The sequence below is a fragment of the Nesoenas mayeri genome (genome assembly GCF_963082525.1).
Source record: "Nesoenas mayeri genome assembly, chromosome: 11".
NCBI lineage: Eukaryota > Metazoa > Chordata > Aves > Columbiformes > Columbidae > Nesoenas > Nesoenas mayeri.
The window spans coordinates 18,868,297-18,883,062 of NC_137563.1; the positions used below are offsets into that span (position 1 = coordinate 18,868,297).

Here is a 14,766-nt window from a genome sequence, read left to right on the forward strand (position 1 = left end):
GGTGTAAACAGGAAGACAAGCAGAGATTTTCCATTCTCTCCAAGAAGGCAAGACTGAACTGGGAGTGGGGAGTAATTAGCTCCTGCTGCCTGTTTTATTTAACCACCAGAGCACTCTGCCTTTGGCTCTGAAATAGATATTTCCACTGTTAGCACAAGAGTCAGAACACCACCTCCCACCTGGCCTTGGGAGCGTACGGCATCTTTATCTGCTACAAGAATTATGCATTTATCTTTTAATCTCTGCAATACGAAATACTCATAGATTCACTTGTTTTATTTCCTCCTTTTATCTGGCCGTATTACCATCTCTCATTAATTGTGCCTTCTCAACTGTGAAGCTGTTGTTGGAAGCAGCATCCTGGAGACACGGGTAAGAGTACGGTCTGCTGAACTGAGTTTCTTGCGGCACCCTTGATTTTTGTGAAGAAGTTCCAAGAATAACTTTCATTACAAACACCTGAAAAAAAAAAAAAAAGGAATCTGAGGGCTTGAAACTTGTGTCTGTTTTCAATCACACCAAATTTGCATAAAGTGCTTTAATAGTTCCTCAGGAAGGTGACCTGAGCATCACAACAGACCTTTCTTGCTGTTAAGCTGGATTAATTCAGCATCCAAACCTGAACTGGTATCACGATTTCTACAAAGCTGTTAGGAAAACACCCTTTAAACAATATTTTTAACCTATGATTTTTAGTCTTATTTAAAATATGCTTGAAAAAGTAGGTACTATTTAAGGTATAACAGTTTCATGTAATGGACTTTAATGATACTGGAACTTTTTCCCCATGATTAATGTCTGAAAAGGAGGGTTTGTCCAGAAACAAGCTGTTAGGAGAATCTAGATCTAGAAGATCTGTACCTGCAAGGAAATGTAAATGATGGCATTTGTCCTAAGTTATTTTAGAGGAGTATATAGTGAGTGATCTTTAGAGGATTTTTTTGAGGGAAGTTTTAAGTAAAATGTGCATCAATCTGTAGTAATTGATTTTAAGTTAAAGCAATACAGAATGAGTAAAAAAAGACCTATTTTTGTAGTACAGTTTTAATTGATTAAAGGCTGGGCATCTCTAAGTGGTTTAGACCTGTAGAAAATTTGGCTGTAAATGTGAAAAAGGAAGCTGGTTTGAGTCTAAAACAATCTTTTCCTCAGAAAGAAGCAGCAAAATTGTTTCTGGATGTGTGTGTCCTCAGATCAACTGTTGTTTTGACCCAACAGGATGTTCTGCCTTTTTCCTGTTGCTCAGAAACAGCTGCCTCTTTCTCCAGATGTGCATTCGCAGCTATTTTTTGATTTTTTTTTCCTTATGATTCTGTTCCTTGATTACTACAAACTCATAATTACAGGCAAGTCTAAGATGCTTTTGTTATTGGCACTCAGACTCCAGAAGCTTTGCAGAAACTTATCTGTGTTCTTCTCTATGTTGTTGGGGAGCATTTCCCTAGAAAGCAGAATCATTGTTCAGAAAAGCAAAATGAAATTCCTGTTGCTGTGGCATGGTCAGTGAGAGACAACAGTATTAATACGTGCAGCTGGTTATGCTTGTGGATAGCAAAGTGTTTTGTGGGATAAGCCCTTCTCCACCTGACAAATGTACATGATGTAGTCTCGTTGGCTTTGCCTAGGAATGCTGGTTTGCGTATGAATAAATTATCTCCAGTTCTGCAAGTATGGGGAGACACGGCTGGGGGTAAATGTTGTCATTTTTTAAATCTGAACTCCTTCATTAGAAATTAATTACTATGAAAAGTGTGTGCAAGAGTTTAAAAAGATGATGCTTGCCTGGGGCCTTTCATTGTGGAATCTGCCCTCAGCACCTTTTCCTTGGCCCAAGCCAGTGTACATTTGTTGATCTTTAAGGTTGCTTTGAGACTCAGTTGTTTACTAAGACTTGTTGGAGGCATAGCCACAGGCAATGTTTGAAGACATTTGGATTTAGAATTTTGCTTAAGCCCTGAAAGCTACTCTAGTTTAAGAGTAACTGTGGAGTTATTATGTTTGTATTTTAGCAAAAGCATTTTAGGGGCCAAAATTTAACCCTTAATTCTATGAGAAGCTGAAAAAAAAAATAGTATGATTTTGTTTTGTATAGGAGCTGTATATAATCACAGTAAATGCAATTAACAGCCATTCAGGAACACAGCAGACAGTCGGCTGCAGTTAGCAGCAAGCTGAAAAACTGCCAGGCTTTAAGAGGACTTCTCTGAAATAATGAGAAGGGAGTAGAAGCAGTGCCATTTTTGTGAATAAATGAACAAAGCTTTGAAATAGAGACTGTAAAGGTATTAATGTTTCACTGGTTGTTATTGTGGAGTGGGGTTTTGTCGGTTTTAGACTCAGTGGTAGAAGTCCTGAATAATAATAGGAGTATCACTTTAACATCATGGTTATACCAGAAAGCATTGTTTTACAATGAGGTATTTGTTACCAGTTACATGATTTTTAAAAAAAGTGCCAATCACACAGTTTTGTTACTTGAATCAACAAACTGCTTAAACTAAGTGGCATAAACAGCAAGGAGCATACAGAATTAGTACACTCCTCCATTGATTTTAAATAAATACAAGTTTTACGGTGAAACAAACACTCTTGCCTTACAAGTACAGAAATGAGGGAGTACACAGCTATGGGCAGTTTCATGTTGCCATAGTAGCATCGTGAATTAAACCTGAACCATCCGGTCCCAAGCATGAAGGGGTGCCATACACTCCACCCACGCTGAGGCTGGTCTGCGGGATGCGGTTCCATTGGTTACTGACCTTGGTAACAACATCGCTTTGTTTTGGCCTCTCTAGTAGTTCTGTTTGGGTTCTTGTGACAGTGCAAGTTTGTGGTGACAGTGTCTTCAACTCAAAGTATCAGTCGCTAATTCCTGAAAGATACAGATCATAATGGTAGAGCGACGGACATGAACCGTACGTGAGCTTTATTTGCCTCTTAATTTCCTCCATAGCTTTCTGAGCCTGTCATGGCCCAGAAATCGTAACCCGTAGCTGGAAAATGCAGCCCATCCCGCTACAAAAATCCAGGCTGAATCTAGTGCAGCCTTGTGAAGTTGCATGCAGCTAGATATGGGCATAAAAGGAAAGGACCATGCTAATAGCAGCATGTAAACTGCAGCATGTAAAAATCATTTGAAGGTGAACATCATTCCTTACTGAACTCTGTGTAAGTTGCCGGCCTCATTTGTTAGGATTTATTACTTGAGACTTGAAGAGTAGCTAGAAGTGTTATACCAGAATTACAGTGGCAAATTGTGTGGGGACTATTTCAGTGTGATGTTCATAAGTCCATAGTTAACGTAACAGGATTGTTTGTAGCTGACAATAGCAGGAAATTCATCTGAGTTTTCTATTACAGTCCAACAATACACAGGTCAAAGGCAACTCTTCCCCACCAGTCCCCCTGCTAAATGCCTCTTACTGCACAGCCTGGCTGCCCGGCAGCCACTTCTGTTACTGGGGGAGTGATTGCATCCTTGATTGCATCAAAATAATTTTCTAACCGCCAGTTACCTTAAGGAAAATTATATGAAAAAGAAAACAAAAAAATCCTTTCTCAACACAGTATGTATAGAAGAGATGTACATTTGAGGTTTTCTATTTATTCTCTGAAAGAAGGAGTTTTACAGATTCAACAGCCATTTTCCTTCCATGAGAGCAGCCTGTTATCTGGCCACTCAACACCCAAGGTGTAACCCAAGCAAGGTAATTAGTGGTCGTCTAACGGGGTTCCTTCGTATAACGTAGCATGTAAAACATTTTAGATAACCAGAAAAAAACAAGGGGATTTCTTGCAACAGAGTTTAATCCTATTTTTTCTTTATGATATTCCTGGAAGCCCAGTTGCAAGCCCGTGGAAAATACCTAGTGGCTTTCTGAAAAGAATCATTAGGACCAAGTGGGAATTTGGAGAATTATCCCCAAATGAAGAAGCTAAATCAATCCTGACAAAAATGAATTTTAGCTGTGTAAGATGACACATATTTACCATTGAAATATACCCTGTTCTGTGTTCAGATATTCAAAGCAAGTTTCTGATGTGAGAACAGACCCCTAAGAATCCCACTGTGAAGTTTTCTTTCTTTTCCTTTCATTTCCAGTTGCATTATTTACAATTAGGCATTTGGATACACTGCAAAATACTCTAAAATAAAATTCACATCTTTCTATAAAGTGAAATGTTTACTCATCTTACATTTTCCTAATCTTTGGCTGTCTTTGAACCACTGAATAAAACATTCTAGATCTCGTTCTGTGGCTCTGAAGGCAGGTGGTTGTCACTGGCATAGGGAAATGTCAGTTCGCACAGACCAAAACCATCCCAGGGAAGGTGCTCACGGTGGGTGGCTTGAGCCGTTCCCTGGATCATTTTTGTTTGCTAATATAGAATTAGCCTAAGTAGCTAAACCAGGCTTTCTTATGTCCTGGGAAGTAATTTGTTTAGTTGTGTGTAGAAACTTGTACCGTATGCGATAGGCCTGGCTTGATGAAGCCAAAGTGCTGGTGTAGTTTTGATGCTGGAGGAGGTGCTTGGCTGCGGCAGTACTGAGTTTCATAGGTATAAGAGACTTGAAGGCATTTCCTAATGTAATTAATCTGCATTTTATTTAAGAAACTAACTTCCTTGAATGTTCTTTTTTGAAACTAAAGTTAATAAAGTTGGAATCGCTTCAACTTCTGTGCACAAATTTGTTGCAAATCTTGGCAAAAGAAAAGATTTGCATCTTAAAGCATTGTAAACTCATTAAAATTCTTCTCATGGATAATTAAAGAAAAGTGAATTAAAAGGAAAGTTTAACAGTAAGCAGCTCACAGGCACTGCGACATTTCAAGCATGTTAAAATCAGAAAGAAATAGCTTTTGTAGCTGTAGTCTCCTCCTCTTGTGTTACGTGTTGTTTTTTTTTAACAAATGACCAGTTACGGTTGGTTTCCTCAGTTGTCCAAGGAGCTTATTTATGCCTGACCCGCACAGTTCTTTAGCATATTTGTGCCCAGCTTTAGGGGGTTTGTCAGCATGCCTAACAGTGGAGAGACTCTTACGAAAAAATTACAAGAGGAAAATGCAATGAATATTTCAGAAAGCTGTGAAAACAGGTAAAATAGTTTAAGTATTTATTTTAACAAATTGTTTTACCAGATTTTTGCAACTTAAGTTTGTCTTCTACTACTGTGCAGATCCACAAGAGCCTTGTCTGCCTAATTGTGTCTCAACTCGCTAATACAGAATAAGGTGAAAGTTTAGAGGCTGGAATGAGAAAATCATAATGAAGATTCTAAATGGATTTATTCTCCTATGCTAACTTCCAGTTTGGCGTTAATAGCACCATTCAGCATGGACTATGTTGTTTGTATCCTGTTTGCATGTAGCTATTAATAGTTGTATAGTGTTCATTTTATAGCGCAGAGGCTCTTAGCAGAAGTTTGTGTGTAGCAGTTCTGATAAGATGTATGTTCAGCTCTTGTGCCTCAGCCGCTTGCAACTTGGCAAAAACCTGGAATGCCAGTGAAAATACTGGTGAATTAGGACTCTAATGCTTCAGTAAATTAAATGATTAATGGCTTTTCAACCATGTGGTGAGATTATAGGCATTCTCAAATACCAGAAAATAGCAAATTTCAGATATTCAAGGAAAAAAAAACAGTGCTCCTATACCATCTTTTTGTATGTCTCTGATGGGAAGGGATAACTGAAGACTCTACAAGTTCAGTACTGGTTGTTCTGCAGGTATTACAATGTATATAATCTACTTTGAATGGGCTTCCAAAAATACCCAAGCTGCAGCTCTGGAAGTAAGTCTGTCTCCCCTTCTGAATTTGGGGGAATAATCCTTAGATAATTGTTGGCCTTTCTGGTTGAGCATCTTCTTCCCATCAAAGGCAACAGAACTTGACCACGTAGCCCATATCTAAGAGACGGGAGTGAGTAACTTAATTTTGGAAGAGTTTGTTTTAGGGCTGATATTACCTTTTTACATGCAAGATAACCCTGCCGACTGCTGTGATCTTTCTGTCCTAGGTAGCACAAAAGGGAAAAAATACTTTCTTTTTCCCGTTGTGCTGTCACTGGAATGTTGTCTTCTCTTAGAAAAAGCTCCCCATCTCTAGCAGGTTTTTTCTGGAAATACCTGTTTTAAGAATAGAACCACGCAACTCTCTGGAAATATTTTAACTTCTGATTATTTTAAGTTTGTCAATATTGCTGAGTACTAATTGTCCATTCTCAGAGACTGAGCTATTGTAGCAGGTAAATGCTTACTTTTCTGTTAAGTTAAATCTAACTTCACATTTGTTTAGCTAGCAACTTGTATGTTATGTCACTTTCAGGTAAATGGTTGGTTGGGATCATTTTTACTATAATGTTTTTTTTCTCTTCTGGGCTTTGTAATCTGGGATAAGCATCATTAGGACCAAACTGTGGACTTAACGTTTTTGGACAAGAACAACATTTAGGAAATATCTGAAAGCTTTTCAATTTGTTATTGTTGCATCTGGAGTCCTAATGCAGTTAATACTAGAGTTGTCATTTTTTTTTGTGTAATCTGTCCAAAGATCATAAAACAGTATTTGGCTTGTGATCAGTGTAGGTGTAGGTACATGCGGACTCGTGAAAGTTGGATTTTGCTAAGTTAGTACTATTGCCTGTATTTAGGCCATGCATACTTCAATTTGTGACGTGCTTAAGCAGAAAATAAAATGTTTTCAAGCTTGCTTTATTAAAAAAAATTCTAAAAGAAAATATAAGAACATACAGTGATTTGCAGCCACTGCAAGCAGGAAACTTAAGCTTCCTGTATTTTGTTTGAATACAATAGAAAGATGTTTAGCATATGGCTTCTTTCTGAATTTCTGTTGAAAAAGTATCTCAGAGACTAGAACTCCAAATACTTCCAGTGCATCCAAAGTCCTTGGCATAAATACTTTGTTGGTTTTTGAAGAAATATGGTGCATGTTGTCATGTTAAATAGTGTTGTCCACTTGGTGTGCTTTGAAGTTAGGTAGCAAACTTGATACACTTTTTTTGGGTTTTTTGTATGTTGTAAGTACTATTGCAGGTAGAAAGAACTAGGCAAAGAAACTGGCAAAATGGAAAGAAGGAAAACAAGACCTTTTATAAGGCTGAAATTGAATCAGTGTGACCTAAAAATGAGGAAGAGATGAAACAGAGTTTTGTGTGACCTAACTCTGCTCACTCCCTGCAAAGGGCCAGACGGAGGCAGCTACTGCAAGATTTCAGCTTCACATCGGGGGTTTTGCTGTGCAGGGGAGAGTGAAGCCAGAAAATCTACAGCAAGGTCAGTGAGGGTTGTGGTAACACTCCCAGCTCCTCAAGAGAGCCTTTTTGAGACAGAATAAAAAAAGTCTTCAGACATTGTTTGTTCCTTCCCATTCACCCACTTAGTTCCCAACTGGTCTGTTTGTGCAAGTTAAATGGCCTGACTTTTGAGGATATTTAGTCATAACAAAAGAAAAAAAGGGTTTTTTTTGCGAGTGAAGATGTAGGTTTTACTAGAAGGTGTGTGCCAACTGTGTTATGTGGTGAAATAGGGCTCAGCTGTTAACTCCAGCTTTAGGACTTTGTGTTTGTGTTGCTTTTAGATATACTTTTGTGTGGGAAAAAGTTACATGATTAATTTGGGAAAGACAGGTTTCTTGTGCACTATGGCGAGCAAACTGACTGTTGAATCAGCTGACCCTTTTTGCAAGAGTAGGAATGTATCTGGGCTGATTCGTGGCCCCCTTTTATGTCTCATGAGGGCATGAAAACCAATTAAAAGCTAAATCTAACCTGTTCTTCGAGGACAAAGGGAAATTTTAAATAGAACAAATAAGGAATGTATTATAATATTGCCCTAATTTGAATAGAGGAATACTTAATAAATAAGATGACCAGTCATAGTAGACAGCAATGTCCCTGTGAAAGGACCATGGGGACCTCCTGTGACTCTTTACTTTGCTCCTTTATATAGCAAGAATTTTACATGTAATACAAGATTAGAGTTTAAAGAACTAATGTTGTGTGTCATTACTCTGGATTTTTTTTCCTTATGCTGTAGAAAATGAGAAAACATCTTCAAAATGTCTCTGGTAATAATTTGCAGCTCCTCAGAGTCTGGAAATGTATTATTTGCTACTTGGCTGTTCCTGTGTTTGTTGCAGATTTCTATTTAGCTGCTGAGCTATGAAAGCTTTGGTGCTACGTTAATTTAAATCAGAGTGACTTTATTGTCTTTTACTAGAACCCAAGGACAGATCCGTGATTCTGAATTCTCCTACAACCTCTCCCCAGAGCTCTGTTGTAAAAGATTGGATTCAGCACTTGAAGGATGCTTGGAGAATTGGGAAAGGATTACTCGTGAATGGGATCCAGATGAAGATATTTAGTTTCTGTAGTTTTTTAGGCAAAGTGCCAGGATCATTAAAGTTTTCAGAGGTGCCCGTAGGTAATTTAAGCCATCCCTTTTTGCTGCCAGAAGAATTCTCAGATGATTACTTAATGATTTCATCTTGAATTCAAATTCCCCAGCGAGCTGTTGAAAACACCTAACACCCAATGAAAAGTAGTTTGGAATGTGCAGATGTAGACCCAACACATACTATAATATCAAACGCAGCTCTGACGTAGATTAAGGGTGGTGGAATGTATATAGCTGGGTTGTCCTGGAGACCATGTAACAAAAGCTTAAGGGGAAAAAAAAGGTCCCGTTGTTGGAAGACAGAGAAATATTTAGGATGCTTGTCACAAAGAATGAAGTAGCAAAAGATGCACTCTGATTGGAAGAAGGATTTTGTTCATCTGCTGTATTATGGATTACTTAAATAATCGAACAACCAAGCCCTAGGAGTTTAGAGATTAAGTTCAATATGTGATCCTCAGGAGAGGCAAGCAGTCAGAGATTAAAAGAAAAATTATGAAGAAGTTTGCTGTGGAAAAAAATGCGTATTTTCCAGTTCAACCTAGTTTTTGTGTGTTAAATAAGATCCGTATTTGATAGTTAGAGAAGCAAATTCATCAAAAGTGTTTGCGAAAATAGTACTTGTGCAAAGGGGGATTTTGCACACCTTGCTCCCCAAGATAAACATCTGCATGTTTCAAAATATTTCCTTGGGCAGGGCAAGCAGAGAAAGGAGTTCAGTTATGAGGTGAAGACTTGTAAGCAATACATAGTAACACGCTTACTGCTGCTTGAAAGCAGCCTGTTGGGTGAGCTTGTAAATGCTCAGAGGAGCAGGTGAAGGAGCTGCGCTGCTTTGGGTCAGCACAGCGTGGGTAGAACACCAGTCAGCCTTCCCCAGGGCTCTGGCAGCAGAGCTGGTGGAAGCAAAATTGGGAAAAAGCATGGAATGGCAGAGAAATCGAATGCACTCAGCACTGTACCTGAGCATGCCTTCAGTATTGGCTGTGCTCTTTGTTGCGGGCAATCTGCAGGATAATGGATTTTGAAGGAAAGGACAAAAATCATGCAACAGCTTATAATAAAGCTTTGGGGCTGACCATACCCATAGCTTTGCACCTTGAACACATTGCTCTCCTAAAACTAGGCATCACATTAATCTCAATTTATCTGATAATATATGAATGCCGCACCTTCAACAGCGAGCATTTCCCTTACATTAAGTGAGAAGAAAATTCATTCATAAAAATCCTTTCACTGGATGGCGAGCCCACCCATGTGGCAGAACATCCAGGAACAAGCTGTGATTCTGTGTAATGGGAGAAGCCTCTGCTTGCGTCAGACACGCCAAGAAAGGGAGGAGGAGACAGCGGCATCATCTTGAATGCAGGTGGCACAGGGCTGGGAGCTGAGGTAATGGACTCTGGATGAACCCACAGGCTGAGCTACCGACTGTTTTAATTGAAAAAAAAGTGTTTGTTGAAATCTTTATTGTGAGCAGTTGTGAATATGATTTGCAGACTTTAGGTACTACAACTTGATAAAAGTATATAAAGGGGTTTGGGTAAATATCCTGAAGTCTAAAGGAATACAGAAAATGTTCAGATTCTTGCTTTTCAGGTTGGCCTGATGAGTGAGAGCAGCTTCAGTAGAACACAACATGCAGTGGTGGCAGCCGCAGGTTTGGGGTTTGCCCCAGATCTCTGGGTGAAGTCATCGGCCTGAGCAGCCTGTGCGCTGCTCTCAGGTGAAGGGGAGTGTGCGTGCAGTGAATTCAGGCAGTAAACGAGGTCTCATTCAATAGAATGGTACCTTAACATTAAATTCTCAATTCCATCAGGAAATATTGTCACTCAAAAGATGCTCCTGCCAATGAAGCTTTACAGAGAAGTATGTCTTTAATTCTAGCTAGTCAGCGTTGTGTGGCATTAACTCAGTTTGTTCTAACTGGCTTGCTAAGGTGACCTCTACTGTCAAATCCTCTCTGTGTACTTTGCAGAGGCTTTTATGTACTACCTTTGGAATCATAAACTTTTTTTTTTAAGCAAAAATTGGATGTAGAAAATCCCCTTTTAAACTTGTATTTGGATTTGGGATCATGCTGTCCCCACACTAATAACATTAAATAATTTATGCAGAACCTCAACCTTTATAGCAAATTTAGCAGCTGAAGTCCAGATTTCCAAAGCGTTTTGGTTTTGCTGGGGTGTCTCACCACCAAACAGTAATTCTGCCGTGTGTTGTCTCCTTGCTGCAGTACGCTCAGTAAGCTCTTGATTGAATGGTTCAGAGTATACACATAGCTTGTTGATGTCTTAATTTTCCTTTCACAGGAAAAAAACCAAACCAAACAAAAAAACCCCAAAGCATACACAAAGACACCACTCACACAGACTGCCTAGTCCATAGAGGCAGGTACCAACGGCTTGTGCACGGTGTTACTGACTTTAATGCTTTTGAAGATATCAGAGGCACTGAGCTCCTCATACAACATTTGCACATTGAAGTGTTATCAGAGCGAGTACACGAGTTCAGACTTGGTTGATTATTTTTCTATTAAGGGAATGTGATATAAATGGAACCAGTATCCTGTAACAGTTGGATGAGGACAAAGCAAACTAAAGAGATTTTCATCTGGGAAGAGTAATTAATGATGATTATTAGTAGTTTTGAGTAGCCTCACAGGAGGCTCTGCCAATATATTACTAATCAAAACTCTTCTCTTCTGAGAGTTGTTTTGCTGTTTTTGGGAAGAGTAACATTCAGTTATCTTTCGACTAAGCTTTCGGTTCAGTTTGTAAAATAATAAAAGCTTTAGTATGCAGAAGTTGTTTAAAGGAGAAAGTTGCACTAGATTTCTAAACATCAAATGTAGTTTTTCTTTCATATAGGAAAAATGTCAAGAACTATTAAGTGTTTTGAGATGACAAGTGCATGGTTTTAAATTATTTCAGATGTTTTGTTTTTATTCCCAGTTATGTCTTCCTGCTCTGTCATTCTGTCCTGGCACTCCCACTTCATTAAGTCACCATTTTCCCATGCATCAAACACAGATTTACCTTTCAAAGTGCAGTATAATCCCTCCCTATATTTAAATTACTCAGTTTCTCATCAACATCCGCCTTCCCCAAGCCAGTGACTATTTTCAGAGCTTAACTCTCTGCTTATCAGACAAGCCCTTTCGTGAGTTGTCCAATTATGCCATTAACAAGAGAGGAAATGTCCTCGCAGGCAGGTTTCGTGGTGACTCCTTGTTTTCCTTCAGCTGTTTTTGGTACCTGTCCCTCGGCTCTGAGACAGAGACGTGCAGCACAGTGGGAGCGAGGGAGCAGAGAAGCTGCCAAGAATTACACAGTCCGCTAAATTCTTAAAAAAGGGATCCAGCTTGGTTAGGGCTTGCTTGAAGTGCGATTTCATTGTGAATAACAACAATAAATTCTAGGAGTGTCCCGCATATAGGCGTTCTACAAAATGTAGTTGGTAGTATGAGGTAGGAAATAATGTCTGACATAGTGCCTGCTCTTGCTCTTTGCTACCTGACACTGCTGTGTAAAAAAAATGCTTTGGAAGTTGTTTGTTATTTATTTGAAATCTGGGAAGGGCATTGTTTGGACTTTCTTTTTCTACATTTTGAATTAATTTATGACACTGTGGAGGTGAAGGACTTCTGAGCTTCACTCAGGACTCTTCTGTTGTACCTGTTGGGAGGGAATGAAGGTAATCCAAACTTGTTCTTGGCCTCTGGAGGCTGCTATTAGTAATTCCCACCCCTTGTTCTATTATATGAAGTCAGCTAAATTAAAAAATTTTGCATGCTGCTATTAACGAATAATCTGCAGTGCATTGATTTATGTAGTCAGTTGTTTCTAAATGCTTAGTTATTGTTTAGATTTTTTACTTATAATTCTTTGCAGTCTGGTTTTGAGTTTGCATTATCTTTGCTTTAAACTTTGGTTGATTTAGGCTAAGAATGTTAATTTTGTCCATGTGATGATGTTAATCTGTTGCTTTGGTGACGTTTTTGAGAAACATTATTAGGAACTAGATCTCGGTGTTTTGCTAGTCTTAAAACAAACAAACAATAACAAAACTCTGTAACTTCAGAGCTTGAACGGGTATCAACAGTAACAATTTACAAAGTACAGTGCTGTGAGTACAGTGGTGATACAATCAAGGTTAAGATTGACAATTCATTCTTGTGTGGTTCATGGCCTTTCTGCCAAGATTCAAAGTTAGTGTCTCCATCCGGGATATTCCATGATATTAAAACCAAAAACCCACTGTATGAAATGCAAATGTCATCCTTAGAGTGAAGGCATTTCCCTGTTTAACCTGATCATAGTGGAATTACTAACAAAGAAACGAACTATTCTTTGTTCCTTTCAGCTTTCTATTTTCTCCTGTTTGCATTTCTAAGTGCTTGTAAGCTGTGGTTTTGTTCTCCCTTGGATATATTGTGTATTGATTATGGTGGATCCTACTTGCACTCCTGGATAACTTTTTAATAGGTGTATTTTCTCTTAGAACCTTGACAGATGCACAGAATGTCTGCAGAGGTTCGCGGCCTCATTTGGAGGAGACCCGAGATGAAGGCACAGAGCCAACAGGTAAGCATGTAAAAAATGATCCTTGGAAATTCACACTCTCTAATTTTTCTTTCTAAGGTAATTCTTGTGTCCATTGTAGAACATTATGACTGACAATTTTTCAGGCCTGGGATAAGGAGGGGCAGCCAAAAATAAAATTAAACCAAAGTGAATCTGGGCAACAGAAAAATTCCCAGGAGCCTTCTGTAAACTTGCATGAATTCAGTAGTTTGTCCCAGTTTCTGTCTGTATTTGAGAAGATTACTAGATAAAAGTGAAAAATAGTCTGATCCCATGGAAAATCATACCAGTTCTTGTGTTACCTTTGGCACCACAGCCTGCTCACCAGCTGTCAGCTGTTGAGGATTTGGCATCCTGTATAACAACTGGGGGCTGTAAAGGAATATCGATACTTTGGGCAGTTCTGTGTTGTATTGTAGCATATGTGTACTACTGTAATTTTAAACCAGTTGCAGTGGTAAATTAACCTAGTTGGGCTACCATGTGGCTTAAAGGAGGTTTACTAGCAGAACTTTCCAAGGTTCTTTGGAAGGTTTGCAGCCCTTCGGGAGTTCCCTGTTACCTGGTGAAGCTGCTACTGGTATCTACATTTGTTCATTTAAACAGGGAGTATTTGTTCTGTGAGACAACTGAAGCAATGACTGCAAGTGGATTTTGAAGAAATAACAGATCTATGTAGGAATCTCACATGAAGACTTGATACATACGTATGATATATATCTTTGTGTATTTTTATTTTTAGAAAGCTAATTATTTGATACACAATAGGTTTCTTTCAAAGAATGAAACTGCTAGACATTTGCTTTTTGTTTTTCAGCAAGCTAGAAATAAATTTGGATGGATAAAGGTGATAACTAACTTCTGTTTTCAAACTTCCAGGGTATTTTATTGAATGATTTGAGACACACATTGGATACATTGGTAATTACTGAGGTTGTGGTTCTGCAGAGTGCTTTATGGTGTGCTCCTGAAAGCTCTGACCTATTTTTCTAAGAATTTATCTGGGCCACTGGTTACTGCTGTCAGCTTTCCGCCCTGCTTTGCTCCCAGAGGTTGCTACTGATGCAGTTTAACGTGCTGGGCGCTCTTAAGGAACACACGTGCTGTTCAGCCGCTCCTGCGGAGGTGGCCACAACCTCTGGGAGAAAGGTGAGCTGAGAAACTGAGTGTAGAAACTGTTCCTTCATAGTTTTCTTGCAAACACAAGTCACACTCCATCCATTTTAATTAAGCAGTTCCTTTATTTGAGTTTAGGTATGTTCCTAAGTTGATGAATCAGGAGCTTACAATTGGAGTTAGCCTCCGTCTTTTAGTTGACTTTGGGAATCTGTGGCACTACTTGTTATCCATTTAAATGAGAAGCAGTGCTCGGCTTGGAACATCACACAGCCATGCAGATGCTGAGTGGTAGAGTGGGGACTGAATATCAAAAACTTCTCCCAGAAATCTTTCAGGAGAAGGAAGCTCAGTGTCTAGTTGTGGTGGGTCTGTTTTGTATTATATATCAAGAGAAAAAAAGGAGATTCTGATGTTTTCTGTTTGTGCAAAACTGTCCTTCTCATTTTATAATCAATATGTTCTGCAGCCTCAGGAGTAAATTTGCCTAATGAAGACCACAGGTTGTTCTGGAATTTTTTCCCCATTCTTTTCCACCAATGTATAGAAGCTCATTCCTGTGGAACCAGGCCAGATTTTGGTTTTTCTAATGCATATGTAAAACCAGAGTAACCTTACTGTTGGCAGCAAGCATTATATTGGCTTA

The 14,766-nt window shown here is 38.9% G+C and overlaps 1 protein-coding gene across 1 annotated transcript in view; it reads left to right on the forward strand.

Annotated features, from left to right (window-relative positions):
* Positions 1 to 5,018: 5,018 nt before the first annotated feature.
* The window catches only part of ACSBG1 (acyl-CoA synthetase bubblegum family member 1), a gene marked incomplete at both ends in the record, with an annotated part of 92,691 nt that continues 82,943 nt past the window's right edge, over positions 5,019 to 14,766 (forward strand). The window contains 2 exons of the mRNA XM_080351587.1: positions 5,019 to 5,098; positions 12,922 to 13,004. Of these exons, the coding sequence (XP_080207713.1) occupies positions 5,019 to 5,098; positions 12,922 to 13,004 (163 nt within the window). The remainder of the gene's footprint in view (positions 5,099 to 12,921; positions 13,005 to 14,766) is intronic.